Source organism: Thamnophis sirtalis, unplaced genomic scaffold, assembly GCF_051295495.1.
Source record: "Thamnophis sirtalis isolate CommonGarterSnake01/CBP01778 unplaced genomic scaffold, rThaSir2_p1.2 scaffold_15, whole genome shotgun sequence".
NCBI lineage: Eukaryota > Metazoa > Chordata > Lepidosauria > Squamata > Natricidae > Thamnophis > Thamnophis sirtalis.
Genome location: NW_028261395.1, coordinates 43,647,331 through 43,664,516, shown reverse-complemented (window position 1 = coordinate 43,664,516; position 17,186 = coordinate 43,647,331). Strand labels below are relative to the sequence as shown.

The 17,186-nt window shown below is 46.8% G+C and overlaps 1 protein-coding gene across 1 annotated transcript in view; it reads right to left on the bottom strand.

Annotated features, from left to right (window-relative positions):
* Positions 1–10,530, bottom strand: part of VWA1 (von Willebrand factor A domain containing 1) — a 29,380-nt gene extending 18,850 nt beyond the window's left edge. Inside the window, exon 1 of the mRNA XM_087702271.1 lies at positions 10,171–10,530. Coding sequence (XP_087558397.1) covers positions 10,171–10,243 — 73 coding nt within the window. The 5' untranslated portion in view covers positions 10,244–10,530. The remainder of the gene's footprint in view (positions 1–10,170) is intronic.
* Positions 10,531–17,186: the final 6,656 nt, after the last annotated feature.

Genomic DNA, 17,186 nt, shown 5'->3' with positions numbered 1-17,186 from the left:
AAAGGAAAGCACTAAACTATGTCATCATCTTCATTTAACAACCCGCCCATAATCCCTTGCGGGGTGGAGCCTGGACAACTGAATGGAGCTAGGAGAGTGCTTTCATGGCCAGATGCCCTTCCTGTCACCGGTGCGGAGTTTTGTTCAGCAGATAAATTCTCAGAAAGATCTGCCTCTACCTAGGATCGAACTCACAGCCCCAGGATTGTGAGGCGAGAGCTCTACCTCTTAGGCTACTGCACCCCTCCAAAGCACTAAACTATGTATTGTTTAATAATTAATCGTCCTTCTGGCCATGTGCTCAATCATGGACGACGAGGAAGAAATGCCAACAACAACCGGATGCAAAATAAACCTTACTCTATTACATCTGTCAATGATTCCCAGCATCAGTTCAAATATCCACAGTGTTTTGACTTGAGTTTCCTTCGTAAGTGAGCTCAGCCTAAAACAGGGCTCTTCACCCTTGGCAACCTTAAGCTTGTCGGACTTCAACTCAAGTCTGCCAGGCGTTGCCAAGGTTGCAGACCCCCTGGCTTAAAGTTGGCTTCCATTCTTCCTTCGGTCCGATTGCCCTAGTTTTATTTTCTTTCACAAAGGAGCCTGTCTTCTTTAGCTTCTTCCATGAAGGTCCTAATAAGGAATAGCTCTCCAATTTTATTTATTTATTTATTTGGTTTGGCATTTTCTTATCCCCCGGAATCCTCCAGCTCTTACTGCTTCCGAAGCGAGGGTGGCCGACAGCCTCCCTTCTCCTTCGTGTCTGCCTTTTCCACAAAGTCAATTCCATTCCCCCCCCCCCACCTCCAGCAAAGCAACCGACCAGCTAATTCTCTCATCACGCCTGCCTGCCTCAATTCCTCAGCTAGCCAAGGTCCGCCTGGGCGAGGGCCAGGCCCGAGTCGTTCCCGTGGAGGAGCTGCTGCCCACGTGTGCCTTGCCTCTTGAGTTCTAGCCACTCCTGCGTGCTGATCAGAAGGTGGCACAGTTAGGGAAGAGAAGCCCAGGTTTTTCTCTAGACCTTCTCATGCTTTTCCTTCCCCCCCGCCCCCGCAGATCCCATGGTTTGGGGGGGAAAGAGAAGAGCTGAGGCTTAATTGAAAGTTGAGATAGAAACGTGGAACCTCCGTGTCCAGGAGGACTATACCACTAAATAGTAGAGCCCAGAAGGCAAATTGGAAGGACTTTGCATCCTGTTTATATGTTTCCTGGAGATTTCCAACTTCCTGTTGTTGAAACAGGATGCTAGGTGGGGTGATGTCACTTGATTAAGGATGTTTTAACAATTTCCAGGAAAACTTACTTTCTCCCTCCCTCCCTCTTTCTTCCTTTCCTTCCTTCCTTCCCTCCTTCCTTCCTTCCTTCCTTCCTTCCTTCCTTCTTTTTCCTCCTTTCCTTCCTTCCTTCTTTCTTTTTCCTCCTTTCCTTCCTTCCTTCTTTCTTTTTCCTTCCTTCCTTCCTTCACAGCCATGATTTTATAGCCCTTAGTGGGAGGTTGGTGAAAATGGAAAGCTGCTTTAAAGAAGAACATAGAATGTAGATTAACAGAGTCGGAAAGGACCTTGGAGGTCTTCTAGTCCAAACCGCTGCTTATGCAGGAAACTCTATATTCCATTTCAGACAATCTCTCTTTAAAAACTTCCAGGGTTGGAGCATTCACAACTTCCTGGAGGCAAGACCTGGAGGAGATGAGGCAATAGGCATCTTAGAGTACCTTGCTATCTTTGGCTTCTGCTCTGGTAGCTAAAGATCCCAAGTTCTGCATCCCATTCTGTTATCTGGAATTAGTCACGTTGGTTGGTGGGCTACTCCAGCTGCAATATTTACAACCTATTTGCCTAAAAATCAAGGAAGACCAAAAAAGAAAAAGGCAGCTTTTGTTTGGAAACCAAAGTTGAGTCCAGAAGAGACAAGGGATGTTTCATCCCCCCATTGGGCTCGGTTAGACATGATGGAGCGTGGGCCAAGATAATTGTGGCTTTCAGTCAGAGCAGGAGCATTTACAATGGAAATGTGGCTTGCGTAGGCAAGGACTCGAATCCTTACCTGGGCCAATTGGAAGACGCCTGACCAGAAGTCATTAAACCTTCGCCAAATCTGGAGACATTTGTGGGAAAGCGGGAATGAAAAACAAATCCCGTTCAACTTTGGAGTGGATGGTTTTCCATCATCCTCTCTTGAGTTATACAGTGGCAGGACACGCAATTAAACTGTCACATTCTTGGTAACCTAAAAGAACGAGAAGCGAGTTTTCCGTCCCCCAAGGGTGTCCGAAGCCATTTGGCTTTCAATTTTGGAGTGCAGAAGACAATGCACACGCACTGCTTGGCTTCCCCGGTGGTTCTGCTCAGGTTTCCCGAAATCCCATCCTCCTCTTCCTTTCTTTTTTTTCTTTTTCCAGATGTGGATCCCTCTGGATTATGTGGCAGCTTCTAGCTGCGTGGGATGTTAGCTTTAGCTAATTCTCAGAACTCTTTATCCTGTGCGATGGAGACAGACTAAACAAATCCCCCCCAAGATGGAGAATGTAGGAGATTGGCTGGAAATCCAGGTAATCTTCGACTTACGACCACAATTGAGTTGCTAAGTGAAACATTCGTTAATAGCAATAGCACTTAGACATATACCGCTTCTTAGCGCTTTTACAGCCCTCTCTAAGCGGTTTACAGAGCCAGCCCTATTGCCCCCAACAATCTGGCTCCTCATTTTACCCACCTCGGAAAGATGGAAGGCTGAGTCGACCATGAGCCAGTCGGTCAGGATCGAACTGCTGGCAGTGGGCAAAGTTAGCGTCAATACTGCATTCTAACCACTGGAAGGAAGGGAAGAAGGAAGGGAGGAAGATAGATAGATAGTAATAGCCCTTAGACTTATATACCTCTTCATAGTGCTTTTACAGCCCTCTCTAAGCGGTTTACAGAGTCAGCCTCTTGCCCCCAACAATCTGGGTCCTCATTTTACCCACCTCGGAATGATGGAAGGCTGAGTCGACCATGAGCCAGTCGGTCAGGATTGAACTGCTGTCAGTGGGCAGAGTTAGCCTGCAATACTGCATTCTAACCGGAAGGAAGGAAGGAAGGAAGGAAGGAAGGAAGGAAGGAAGGAAGGAAGGAAGGAAGGAAGGAAGGAAAGAAGGAAGGAAGCTAGTGAGGTAGCTTAAGACTTATAAACCACTTCACAGTGCTTTTACAGCCCTCGCTAAGCGGTTTACAAAGTCAGCATATTACTCCCAACAATCTGACCTCAGAATGACGGTAGGCTGAGTCAACCTTGAGCCTGGTGAGACTCGAACTGCCAAATTACAGGCAGACAGCAATCAGCAGAAGTAGCCTGTAGTACCGCCCTCTAACCACTGTGCCACCGTGGCTCATGGTTAAGTGGGCTTCGCCCCATTTTATAACTCTTCTAGCCACCGTGGTTAAGTGAAATTGCTGCGGCCGTTAAGACACTAAGATACTTTTTCAGTGTGCGTTGTAACTTCGTACTAAATGAACTGTTGTAAGTTGTGGGCTATCTCTATTTACGCACGGTCCATCCTTCCGCAGTGGTACAAAAAGATAACGTGGGGCCTCGGACGGATGGATCTTTTAGATTCATGTGGGTGTGAGTTTAGTTACAAAACATCGCAACTTCTTCCTCCTCCCCGGGTGACCTTTCGGAACTGTTCTCTATGGGGTTCCCCACCCCCCACCCAGCAAAACAGAACCGAAACGCCCTGCTATCTCAGCAAAACTTTCGCATTTCCATCAAGTGGGTGGCCAATGGTGACGCAATGCGTGTGGGCGCCAGAGACCCAACGGGAGAAATCCTGTCCCGCTGCCAGAACGGGGATGCCATGTCACTGTAATCGGCTGGGATTCAAACGACAAAAAACACCCAAACAACTTATTTATACATCAGTTTGCTGCAGTTTCTCAGAAGTGCCAATTCCCCGCGGGGGTGAAAAATAAAAAGAACCAAAAATAAATTTGGCGTCATGCAGTTTCGGAGGAAGATTGACTCCCAGTTTATAAAAACAGTCCCTTCTTATAACACACCATTACAAACTACGGAACAACGGCCTTTCCATCTGGATCAGAGGTTTAGTGTTCCGAGATTTCGGATTCACACTGGAGCCTCTCTATTCCTAATTGCTTATTTGTACCCTGTGACTATCATTAAGTGTTGTACTTTATGATTCTTGACGGAATGTATCTTGTCTTTTTATATACGCTGAGAGCATCTGCACCAAAGAGAACTTGCTTGTGTGTCCAATCAAACTTGGCCAACAAAGAATTCTAGTCTAGTCGACCAGAATGTGTCTCTTGGGCTGTTCTATGCATTGTATTTATGTGGTTGTGTATAGCAATAGCAATAGCAGTTAGACTTATATACCACTTCATGGGGCTTTCAGCCCTCTCTAAGCAGTTTACAGAGTCAGCTTATCGCCCCCAACAGTCTGGGTGCTCATTTTACCCACCTCAGAAGGATGGAAGGCTGAGTCAGCCCTGAGCCGGTGAGATTTGAACCACCGAACTGCAGATAACAGTCAGATGAAGTAGCCTGCAGTACTGCACTCTACCCACTGCGCCACCTCGGCCTTTTAGTTGTTGATTGGGCCTGTTGATGGCTTTTTCTTTTGGGCAAGTTATCAAGTCGATGGTTGAGTTCACACGACATGCCTAATCCTGATTGCTGAATTAGCCTGTTTTAGGTATTTGTGCAACACAGTGACCTCTAAACCAACCAAAAAGTTGATCTGAAGTCTAACTTAGGTAAAGGTAAAGGTTCCCCTCGCACATATGTGCTAGTCGTTCCCGACTCTAGTGGGCGGTGCTCATCTCCGTTCCAAAGCCGAAGAGCGAGTGCTGTCCGAAGACGTCTCCGTGGTCATGTGTCCGGCATGACTCAACACTGAAGGTGCATAGAAGCGCTCTTCCCCATCCCACCAAAGGCAGTCCCTATTGTTTTCTACTTGCATTGTTTACGTGCTTTCAAACTGCTAGGTTGGCAGACGCTGGGACAAGTAACGGGAGCTCACTCCGTTACGCGGTGCTAGGGATTCAAACCGCTGAACTGCCGACTTTTCTGATCAACAGTGGACCTCAGGGACCACTAAATTCATAATTTTAAATCTCGTGGACCACTAATATGATCTGCCTAATGACCAGCTGGGTGGGCGTGGCTAGGTGGTTATGTGACTGGGTCAGTGGGGCCAACTCGATGTCACTCACATCGATGGGCACCTGGACGGCTTCTACCCACCCCTCCCCTCACAGCTCCTACTCGCCTGCCCTCCCGGGCTCCTTAGGGCCCCAACAGGAAGCAGTTGCTGGAGCTAAGCAGCCACCAGGAGAAAGAGTTGGCAAAACAGCTCAGTTCAAATTGGATCTGACCGAGGAGGAGGCTCAGCAGAAGCACCTCACTGAGGACTAGGAGCATAGGCTTTCCAAGCAGAGGGAAGACCTGCGGGAGTGCAAGGCCAGGTTACCGGCGCCTGGAGGCTCAGCGGGCTGAGATGGTCATCCAGTTCCAGGGCGTGATGCAGTCCCACTGGAATGAGGCCCACCGGCTTTTCTCCACCAGTGGTGCTTCCCTCCAGCCTTCGCTCAAAGCCCCCCACCAGGAGGCTGAAGCAGACCCCAAGTCGGGATTTCTGCCCCCCTCCGACCCCCACAAAAAGACCCGGAAGGGGGAGACCCTCTGCAGCAACACAAGCGTTCATTGCATGTATCCATCCCAGGGGCCGTAGTTTGAGGACCCCTGGATTTAGTGCAATGTAGAAAATGCAAATAATTTTTCTGCAAACCACCAAAATTTTCTTGCTAGATTGTATCAAATCAGTTCCAAGTTTATGAACGTGAACCCATGTTTTGTGGTTGTTTTTTTAATCTTCCGTTCCCATCTCTTTCCGTTTGCAACATGTCTTTGAGGTCTTAAGCCTGTCGGGACATCGATCTTTTCTTTTGATTTTACTCAAATCATTTCTGGAGCTCTTCCAAGTTAAAATCTCTGATTAAACAAAGCGAGAATTTATATTCCTGTCCCGCTAATTGTCCAGTTATGACCAGAGCGACTGTGCCTACAGGAAGAAGGCTGAGTCACAATCAAGCATACCTGGGGGAAAAGGTGCGGCTGAGCTTCTCGCAGGAAAAAGGTTGGAGGTAATTAAAAAAAAACCTTGTTGCTTAAACTGGGAATCGGCTTTCCTGCATAGGTAAAAGTAAAGGCTCCCCTCGCACAAGTGTGCTAGTCCTTCCCGACTCTAGGCGGTGCTGCTCATCTCCGTTTCAAAGCCGAAGAGCCAGCGCTGTCTGAAGAAGTCTCTGTGGTCATGTGGCTGGCATGACTCAACGCCGAATGTGCATGGAACGCTGTTCTCTTCCCACCAAAGGTGGTCCCTATTTTTTCTACTTGCATTTTTTACGGGCTTTCAAACTGCTAGGTTGGCAGAAGCTGGGAGAAATCACGGGAGCTCACTGCGTTACGCGGCGCTGGGGATTTGAACCGCCGAACTGCCAACCTCTCCGATCGACAAGAAGATAATTCTCCCCCTCCCTGTTGTAACTTTACAGCAACAACCCCTATGAAAGTGGGCAGAGAAATGGAGACTAGCCAAAGGCTCCTGACTCAGGATCTAACCACTACACCATCCTAGCACGCTTTGTACTCTGTCCTCAACAGATATATATATATACTGGTAGTCCTCGACCTATGACCACAATGGAGCCCAACATTTCTGTTGCTAGCTGAGGATGGTCGCCAAGTGAATTTTGCTCCATTTTATTTCTTGCCACAGTTGTTACGTCAAATCACTGCAGTTTGCTAAGTGAGCAGCACAGTTGTTAAGCGAATCAAACTTCCCCAGTGACGTTGCTTGTCACGTCACGTGACCCCCGGTCACTAATTTTAAGCATCCTTTAATCACAATCCACTGAGCAAACTGTGAGAAGTCCTCTGAAGATGATAGATAGATAGATAGATAGATAGATAGATAGATAGATAGATAGATAGATAGATAGATAGATGATAGATAGATAGATAGATGATAGATAGATAGATAGATAGATAGATAGATAGATAGATAATATGTAGAGATAGATATATAGAGATGATAGATGGATGGGTGGGTGGGTGGGTGGATGGATAGATGATAGATAGATAGATAGATAGATAGATAGATAGATAGATAGATAGATAGATAGATAGATAGATAGATAGATTTCTCTCTCTCTTTTCCTTTCCCTCCTCCATCCTCCAGGAGAAATGTAATATGGAGGTAATTGGAAGAAGGAACAGGGAAAGCATGTCAACATTTTCCCCCTTCGCCCAGATGTTACAGTTGGTGGAGACTGTAAAATTTATGCAGTCTGCCCTCTCTTGCTGGTACAGTGAAGGAAAACCCACCCCATTCCTGACAGACACACCTACGACGAAATCACTCTTTATCTCAGCTAAGTTCTTCCCCAGCTATAGTCAAGATCCCCTCTCTTGTTGGCGTAGGACCCTCCCTGTCTGGGTAAATAGCAAAAGGAACACTTTGACCCTCTCCACCAACCAGCCAACCAAGCTGTGGGATAAGCTCTTCCCACGCAGCTGAAGATGGCTGATGGGTTGCGAAGCTAGAGAGCCAGGAAGGCGGTCGAAAGAATAATGAAGGTTGTTAGGAGGTTGGATGCTTCTTGATTTTCACTGGAAACTTTTTTTTCCTAATTTCTCTCGTGAGCTTTTTGCAAAGAGACCTTCGATCCTGACTGCCATAACATCGCCCATCTTCCCCAGCCAACACTGATGGGTAACAAAGTGTAAGAAATATACCAAACTAGAAAGAGTGCAGAGAAGAGCAACGAAGATGATTAGGGGACTAGAGGCTAAAACATATGAGGAACAGTTGCAGGAACTGGGTATATGTCTAGTTGAATGAAAAGAAGGACCAGGGGAGACATGACAGCAGTCTTCCAATACCTCAGGGGTTGCCCCAAAGAAAAGAGAATCAAGTTATTCTCCAAGGCACCTGAGGGCAGGACAAGAAGCAATTGGTGGAAACTAATCAAGGAGAGAAGCAACCAAGGACTAAGGAGAAGTTTCCTGACATTTAAAACAATTAATCAGGGGAACAGAAGTTGCCTTCAGAGGTTGTGAATGCCCCAACACTTAAGAAGATGTTGGATAGCCATTTGTCTGAAATGGTATAAGGTTTCCTCCCTAGGCAGGGGGTTGGACTAGAATTCCCCCCAAGGCCCCTTCTAACTCTGTTATTCTATTCCATTCCATTAAATGCATTTTGACTCTGCTATGGGTTATGAGGAGCAGCATCTGAAGCAAGGATGGACGAGAGGAGAGGAAAGGAAAGGAAGAAGAAGAAAGGAGAGGAGAAAGAGGGAGAAAGGAAGAAAGATGGAAAGGAAAAGAAAGGAGGAAGGAGAGAGAGAAAAGAAAGAAGAAAGAAAAAACAAAAGAAAGAAGGAGCAAAAGAAAGAACAAAAGAGAAAAAGGGAGAGAGAGAGAAAGAAAGAAACAGAAAGAAAGAAAGAAAAACTAAGTTCCTTCATTTTGCACCAAAGTTATTTGGAAAATTGGAATTAAACCGCTGACATATAGATTAAGAGGCAGATTTGGCCAAAGTTGATCCCTGCTGAAACTGGACCACACCTTTCGGTTTTGGGACGGAGAACTCTCCAGAAAACATCACCTTCAGAGTGACCACTTATTCTACCTTGATTTGGGGAGCCGAGAAGGATATTGTCCAATTTCCCAGCCAGGCCTCTGCCTTTGCCTGCCCGGAGCTCTAAATTCCATCACCAGCAGCTTCCGTATCACAAAATTAAGAAGACCAGAGAGACCTCAGGGACAATCCTAACTTAAAAGGGATGCCCTGGTCTCACCACACCCCTGACGTGGCTCGGTGTCAGGGCAGCCGCCGTGTGCACAGAAGCTCTTCCCAGCCACTTCCAAATAAATAGGGTCTCCTGTCACTCCGGCAAGCAGCTCGAGATCTCCAAGCGCCGTCAATGACGGCAGCCCCAGACGCGGTTGGACAGACGGATGAATGGATCCGCGTCTGCATCAAAGCGGCCGCATCATTCAGTCTCTGTGGTCCTCAGTTTCCCCCCATCAGATGCCATTTAGCTGCCTTGAGTTGTTTGCCCCCCCCCCCCCGATCATTTCCCCCCAGGCAGCCGGACCTCGAGAAAGGCGGCTCACGATTCTGCGTAATTCTAGGCAGAGGCGTGTTTTCCTAGCTAAACTGAAGCCGGTCTTCTCCAAATCAAGTTCTGCCTGCCTTCCTTCGACGTCTCGCCAACTACCGTCAGACAAAATCCATCCAAAAATAAGATCTATAGAATAAAGAGCCCTAGTGCATCTTCGGAGTTTGTCGGGGCCTGGCGAGGGCTTCAGAGACCTCGTATGGTGTAACTGCCCCTTAAAAGGTAAAGGTTCCCCTCACACATACGTGCTAGTCGTTCCCGACTCTAGGGGGCGGTGCTCATCCCCGTTTCAAAGCCGAAGAGCCAGCGCTGTCCGAAGACGTCTCTGTGGTCGTGTGGCCGGCAGGACTCAACTCCCAAAGGCGCATGGAACGCTGTTCCCTTCCCAACAAAATTAGTGGTTCCTATTTTTCTACTCGCATTTTTTACGTGCTTTCGAACTGCTAGGTTGGCAGAAGCTGGGACAAGTCACGGGAGCTCCCTCCGTTACGCGGCGCTAGGGATTCGAACCGCCGAACTGCTGACCTTTCTGATCGACAAAGCTCAGCGTCTTAGCCCCTGAGCCACTGCCTCTTACAAAGGTTAAAAAAAAACTCCAGTTTTGCAGTTTGCATTCCCCCCAACCCCTCCCACAAAGCAGGGCACTGCAAAACAATTTTCCAAGCAGGGCAAAAATCTCCACCTTCCTTCCCCTGAAAACCCCCTCGATCTAGCAAGATCCCGTTGCCTTCACATCCACCCAAATGTGCCCCCTCTGGCATCCGCGAAACCACCTCTTCAAAACCCAGATTTGAAACCCGAATCTTCCCACAATTGTAGCCTCCCATCATCCCCAGGCAGATGAACTTCTGAGAAAGTTTACTCCATAACCTCCCTGCATAGTTTTGGGTAACCCGAACCAAAGCTTGAACCCTCCTTGGGAAGATCCCAGATCCAAATTCAAACCCCAATCTCCAAAACCCCCAAATTCAAAACCGCTCACCTCTCGGAGGCCTCTGGGCCAGGGCACCCCCCAGTAGGCAGAGAATCCGAAGCCACGCGACTGGGAAACTCATAGCAAGTCCTCTCTGGATTCCTGACGGGCAGCGGCTACCTTAAACCCAACGCCTTGGCATGGGTGAGGAGGCCAAGCCTGTGTCCCGACTCAGGCATATTCTGATGTCTCGCAGCCGGAGAGCGAGAGAGCTGGTGCTTTTATCCTACCCTGGCCTTGACAGAGTTACCCTCCCCAGCGTTGAAACATATACATATTTCTCCCCTCCCCGCAGGGTTGCGAAATCTTTGCAACTTACTTTTCTGTCCCTCTCTGTTTTTTTTTTAATTTCCCTCCCTCTCTCTGTTTCTCTCTCTCTGTCTCTCTCTCTCTCTTTCTCTCTCTCTCCCAAGTCATGAATCCTTTTTGACAGGAGTGGCTGGAGCATACACAGCCCTTTTCCCCTCCCCTTTACCACCACGCTCTGCTCTCCGATGGCTTTTTCCGTGTGGGGAGGGAGGAATTTGGGTTGCGGGCGGCAGAAAGGGAGTGTGCCAACTTCCCCCCATCCTCCCAACTTACCTCCCTGTCTGTCCTCTCAAGAAGTTGGCAGCTGGATGATTGTCAGTTGGTGGGCAAAATTGAGCAAGAAAAGGGAGACCTCTGAAGTGGGGGGGGGGTAGAAAAAATAATCTTTCCGCTGGGTCGAAATGGGCAACGGCAAAAGTTTTGATATATGCAGTGGTTCAGGAGGGAGGTTTGTTTAGATTGCTCCGTCTGTTAAATTATGCAGGGAAGGTGCTGTTTTTTTCGTTGTTTTTTTTTCTTTTTTGAACATACAGTAAATCTTTTTTGCTTGAAACTTGTGTTTGTGTGTGTGTGTGTCACACACACACAAACCTGTATTTATTTTTCTTCTCGGAGATTAATCCCTTTCCTTCCTAGTATCTATCTCTCTCCACTTAGGACTATAGCCATGTTGCTTGTATCTTTCAATTTGTATCGTTTTTACTTGCTTCCTAGTACAAGTTGATAGCTTATTAGTAACCTTGACTATCACTAAGTGTTGTATCTTTTTATTCTTGATGGATGTATTTTTATTCTCCTTATGTACACTGGAAGCATCTGCACCAAGGACAAATTCCTTGTGTGTCCAATCCCACTTGGCCAATAAAAGAATTCTACTCTGCTCTACTCTGCTCTGCTCTACTCTACTCTACTCTACTCTACTCTACTCTACTCTACTCAACTCAACTCAACTCAACTCAACTCAACTCAACTCAACTCAACTCTTCTCTTCTCTATATTCTGTTCTGTTCTATTCTATTTCCGATTCTATTCTATTCCATTCTATAATATTCTATTCTATTCTTCTCTATATTCTATTCTTCTCTGTATTCTGTTCTGTTCTATTCTATTTCCGATTCTATTTCTGATTTTATTTCCGATTCTATTCTATTCTATTCTATTCTATTCTATTCTTCTCTATATTCTGTTCTATTTCCTCTTCTCTTCTCTTCCATGACATGCCATTCTCTATATTCTACTCTACTCTACTCTACACTACACTACACTACACTACACTACACTACACTACACTACACTACACTACACTACACTCTATTCTACTCTACTCTACTCTACTCTATTCCACTCCACTCTACTCCATTTTCTATATACTATATTCTACACTGTTCTATTCCAATGAGGCTTTTTAAAAAGCATCAAATCAACTGTTGGAAGTTGAATGCTTGGAGGTTGCCAACTTCTCACTCCCCCCCCCCAAGGAAAGCTCGTTGGTTTTTAGAAACTTCACAAGCCACTGGTATTCAGCAAGCGAAGTTTTTCCTGGCCTGGAGACCCTGGGCTGGAAAAGGTTTAGGTGGATTAATTTCTCGTGATGTAGCTGACAAGATGCAAAGAAATCTATCAAGAGGGCAAAAAATGGGCAAATCAGTACTTATAATAAGAGATTTATTGATCCACTCAAAGCCAGGATTGGGTATTTATTACATCCCTCTCCCCCCTCAGCAATTCTCCTGTACAGGTAGTCCTTGACTTAGGACCACAAGTGAGGCTAAAACTTCATTTGCTAAGCGATACCATTGTTAAGTGAGTTTTGACTCGTGATTAAGAACTCTCTTGCCACAGTGAGTCACCACTGCCATTTAGTAAATCACACAGTTAAGTGAATCTGGTTTCCCCTTATGCCCGTCAGAAGGTCGCAAAAGGGGATCGCGTGAAACACACACACCCCCGAGGGGGACACTGCGACCGTCGTATTTATGATGGTTGCCAAGTGTCTGAATTTCAATCCCGTGACCATGTGGTTGCCGTAATGGTTGTGTGAAAAACAGTCCTGCCACTTTTTTTTCAGTGCCATTTGTAACTTCGGATGGTCACTACACAAACTGTTGTAAGTCGAGGATTCCCTGTATTTTGATTTTAGAGGTGAGGCCCCTTTTTCGCCTGTGCAGCGTGGTGTTCTTGCGGTTGGGTGAATCGGAAAAATCCAACGCAGACCAATTTTACTAGCGGCCATGCGCAATTCCTTCAAGCCGTCTGAAATGATGGCACTCTTCACACCCGCTCCTTTTATAAAATGCACCAACGCTTTTGCACTCGACTGTATTTGAACTACTGTCCCTGCCAAGGGTGGGAGGAAAGAATCATTTCTTCCACATGCAGACGTCATACTCAAAATTTGTCTTCGTTTTTTTTTGCATGAGGGCCCAGTACAGTATTACCAAATGCTTCCACTTTTTGGAATGTAATTTTAAAGGTTTTATTTTATTCTTCCCCCATCCCAAAGTTCAGATCAATTCCCTCAAAGAGGTTACACTCCACTGTTCTGACCTAGGCTTCCTGAGACAGTAAAAAGCACACACTTAGTCCCCCAAACCCTCTTTTTATTTCAACGGCTGTGGATTTGGGTCATTCATAGCCGTAATGAGTCACAAATAGTTTGTAAAGAGTCCGACAGAAGTCTGCCAAAGTCTTTCTAGATAAGGCTGATAAGCACCCACCTTTATCGCCCTTAAAACGCTGCCAAACACCTAATTGCCAATTAGCTTTGCAAGGCCACACGGAGCACAGAGTCAAAACGGAGCTTCAGAGTTTAAACCAACCAGAACAAACAACGTTGCTACCTGCAAAAGCTCACGTCCATTTGCTCCTCTTTTATGTCTTATGGGAGGGGCCAATCATCTCCAAGCCTTACTCCCGAGTTGTCCCTTTTGTCTTAACTGTTCTTGGCTTCTGGCAGCTCTGTGCATGCGCACAATGGGAACAGGCTCCCCCTGTTCCTCTGCCTCACTGATGTCTGACTCGGAGGCAGCACCTAATTCCCAGATAGCTGTGGCCCCCTCTCTGCCTCTGACACAGAGCCCTCATCAGAGCCTTCCCCAGACTCCAGGACTGGCCTATGTTCCTCCCCAACCTCTTCACTGTCCGACTCCGCTGCCAGCTCTGCAGGCTGGCGGCAGATCACAACACACAGACACAAAGAGAGAGAGAGAGAGAGAGAGAGAGAATCATGATGAGTTTGTGCAGATGCAACTTTGTCCAAACTTCCATCCTCTTTTGGTCACATACCTAGTGACAAATTTCCCAGTGGGGAAAATCGAAAAAACAGAATGCACAGTTTGCTTCCAATCTGAACATTATCTCTCCTGCTACGCTTTGCAGTGGATATAGAAAGTTCTTGTTTTTCCTAGTCAACCTCTTTCAAGAGCCAAGCTGCACGCACACATGTGTGCGGGGTGGAGAAAACCACATCTGGCTGGAGAGAGTTGCCTTTTTTTTTTAAACATATATTTTTTACAGTCCACTGCGGTGCGAACTCGGTCACGCGTAATTCAAAACCTTTGCTTTTTTGCACAATAGCTGGGCTTGGCTCGCACATGGGGGCAAGGACCCTGCAGATAAATTGGCACGCCGGAGATGCCATCTGTAGACGCAGCCCATAGCCTCCGTCTCGTTTGGTTGCCAACGCCAGGCGCATTCTGTCAAGTTGGGTGCTGTTGCGAAGCACAGCTGCAGAGTCCTGGGGCAAAGCTGGCAACTACAGCGCAGACGTCCAAGGGCTTGAAATCTTCCCAGCTTCTCTTGAGTATGCATAGATTGAAGATCAAATCACCCCATTGGGTAACAACAACAGATCAAATTCCTCCTTCAGTATGGTTATTACGATATCAGTCGGTTTGCGAGAGGTAGTGTTTATCCAAGGACTTGCATCTGGCGGCGGCTGCTTGATGGATTTTGAGTAACCCTATCCGGGAGATTCAGCTACTCATGCCTGCTTACTCAGTAGACCCAAAATAATTTTGCAAACGTCACAACCCCCCCCCCCTCGGGTGCCGTAGCATGTTGTGACTGGTGCCTGGGCATGGAATCAAAAGGCGAGAACGTGGATTTTGTTTGAAAAAGCTTTCCCACTGTCATTTATACCGAGGGCCAGGCCTGGTCCGCCATCGTTGTCATCTCAGCAACTCTGCAAAGTAGATCAGAAGTAGCAAGCATCCAATCCCAAGGAGGAATGAGGTTTGGAAACTCCAGTTTCTGGCTGGCGAGGTGGCAACCTGAATGGATGTTAATTGATCTTAGCAAGTCAAATCTAGTTAGACTTGGATTGTTCTCGAATACAGGTTCCAGGACATCGGAAGGCGGTAGATTTGAAAGAGGGGGGCGGGGGGGGGAAACAAATTCTGTCAGCATGTGCACAGCATCACTACTATTTTGGGACAACCCAGGAGCAAAATGCAGGACACAGAGGTTTTGTCTTTCAAACTGTGGTTTATATACAAGACTTACATATACATACATACACATGTTAGGCAAATGCCAATCAATCAATCAATCAATCAATCTTCAACTCTACGTGGGGAGCCACAATGCAGATAGAACACGAGGAGAAATACATGAGTGGAGAGAGAGAGAGACGCCCTCACATGGCCTCCCTTATATATACAGCTTCTTAAAGTGGCAGTAACCCTGCTGACACATCCTCATATCATCACCTCAGTTTGCAGCCTTACAGCAGCTGGTCAGCTATTAAATCGTCATTACCATGACAAATTATCAAGGTGACATGCCCATAAAGTCAGGAGTCAAGCTGGACTTGAAGGAGAGTTTTATTTTTAGACATGTCCTACCTCAATTGTAGCTTAGTAGTTCATCCCATTGGCTCTCAAAGCCCATCCTCTTGTCTTTAATCACACCCACTTAGCAATCCCCTGGCATCCCTCTGGCACAGGAACTGAGTGCCTTCCGTGATCCCGGCCAACAGGAGCATACCTAACGGAACACAATTAAATCAATTTAGTGAGATAGATATCATCCCAGTTGCAGGAATCCACAACAATTGCCATCAAGCTACTGAACAGATAGTCCAATTATTCCCTGTGTTGTTATAACAATATTATTATTATTAGCTTAGTAGTTATCAAGTAGATAGACAAATGGTTATCCAATCTCTTCTTGAAAACCTCCAAGGATGGAGCAGTCACAATGTCTGGAGTCAAGGAGTTCCTCTGCTTAACAGTGGCTAAGACGCTGAGCTTGTCGATCAGAAAAGTCGGCAGTTTGGCAGTTCGAATCCCTAGCGCCGCGTAACGGAGGGAGCTCCCATGACTTTTCCCAGCTTCTGCCAACCTAGCAGTTCGAAAGCATCTAAAAATGCAAGTAGAAAAAGAGGGACCGCTAATTTTGGTGGGAAGGGAACAGTGTTCCGTGTGCCTTTGGCGTTGAGTCATGCCAGCCACATGACCACGGAGATGTCTTCGGACACCACTGGTCCTTCGGCTTTGAAACAGAGATGAGCACTGCCCCCTAGAGCCGGGAACGACTAGCACATATGTGCAAGGGGAACCTTTACCTTTAGTTCCACTGGTTAATTGTTCTTCCTGTCAGGGAATTTCTCCTTAGTTCCAAGTTGATTCTCTCCTTGATTATTTTCCATCCGTTGCTTCTTGTCCTGCCTTCTGGTGCTTTTGGAGAATGTGAGGCAGAATATTCCAGAACAGTTCTAGGAAGGAGGCTTCTATTTGTACAGTTGTATTAGTTGGATATGTCCAAAGTTCATCTTTTTTACTCTCTTTTGATGGGTTAGCGACAGTTCTTCCTTGGTCCCGCGATCGTTTGATGCTTCAAAGCTTTGGGAGGGGGCATCCGAGGAAACCTGTGTGGCTCTGGAGCCGCATGTGGCTCTTTCATCCCTCTGCTGTGGCTTCCTGTTGCCAGTTGGTGCCACAATTTTAAGAGGAGCTTCCAGTTGGTGGAGAGATGGGGGGGAAGCACAGCGTGCCAGGAGGAGACTCTATGGTGGGGAACCGGACTTCCGGTCGGCTCCAGAATTGAATGGAGGGGCTTCCAGTTAGGACCTTTGTGGCTCTTGGAGTGTTTAAGGTTGCTGACCCCTGATTTATATCCTACCTCTAAAAATCCCCATCTCATCCTCAAAGGGGGCTGCTTTACTTGATCAGACCATTGGTCCGACCCGCCCAGTACTGCTGGTTCTGACTGGCGAGGTTGAATGAGGACATGTTTTGGATCCGTAGTTCCTCCCCGTAGTATAAATAGTAGTCACGTAGCATAAATAGTAGACCAGTGAGTCACAGGAGGTCAACAATGAATCAACTGAAGTGTTACCTTTCAACCCGGTGTCCCAATGGAAACAAAGGGCAGGGATCAAGTGGACACATGTGAATGTGACCGTGGATAACCACCCAGACTTCTCCACTGCACTAGAAGAGGTATCTGCTTTTTTAACAGTAACAGAGTTGGAAGGTATCTTGGAGGTCATCTAGTCCAGCCCCCTGCTCACGGAGGAGACCTATACTAGGGATTCGAACTGCCGAACTGCTGACCTTTCTGATCAGCTCAGCGTCTTAGCCACTATTAAGCCACTGTTAAGCAGACGTCGTGACTGCTCCATACTTGGAGGTTTTCAAGAAGAGATTGGATAACCATTTGTCCAAAACGATCTAAGCAAACCTGACTGAGCAGGGGGATGGACTAGAAGACCT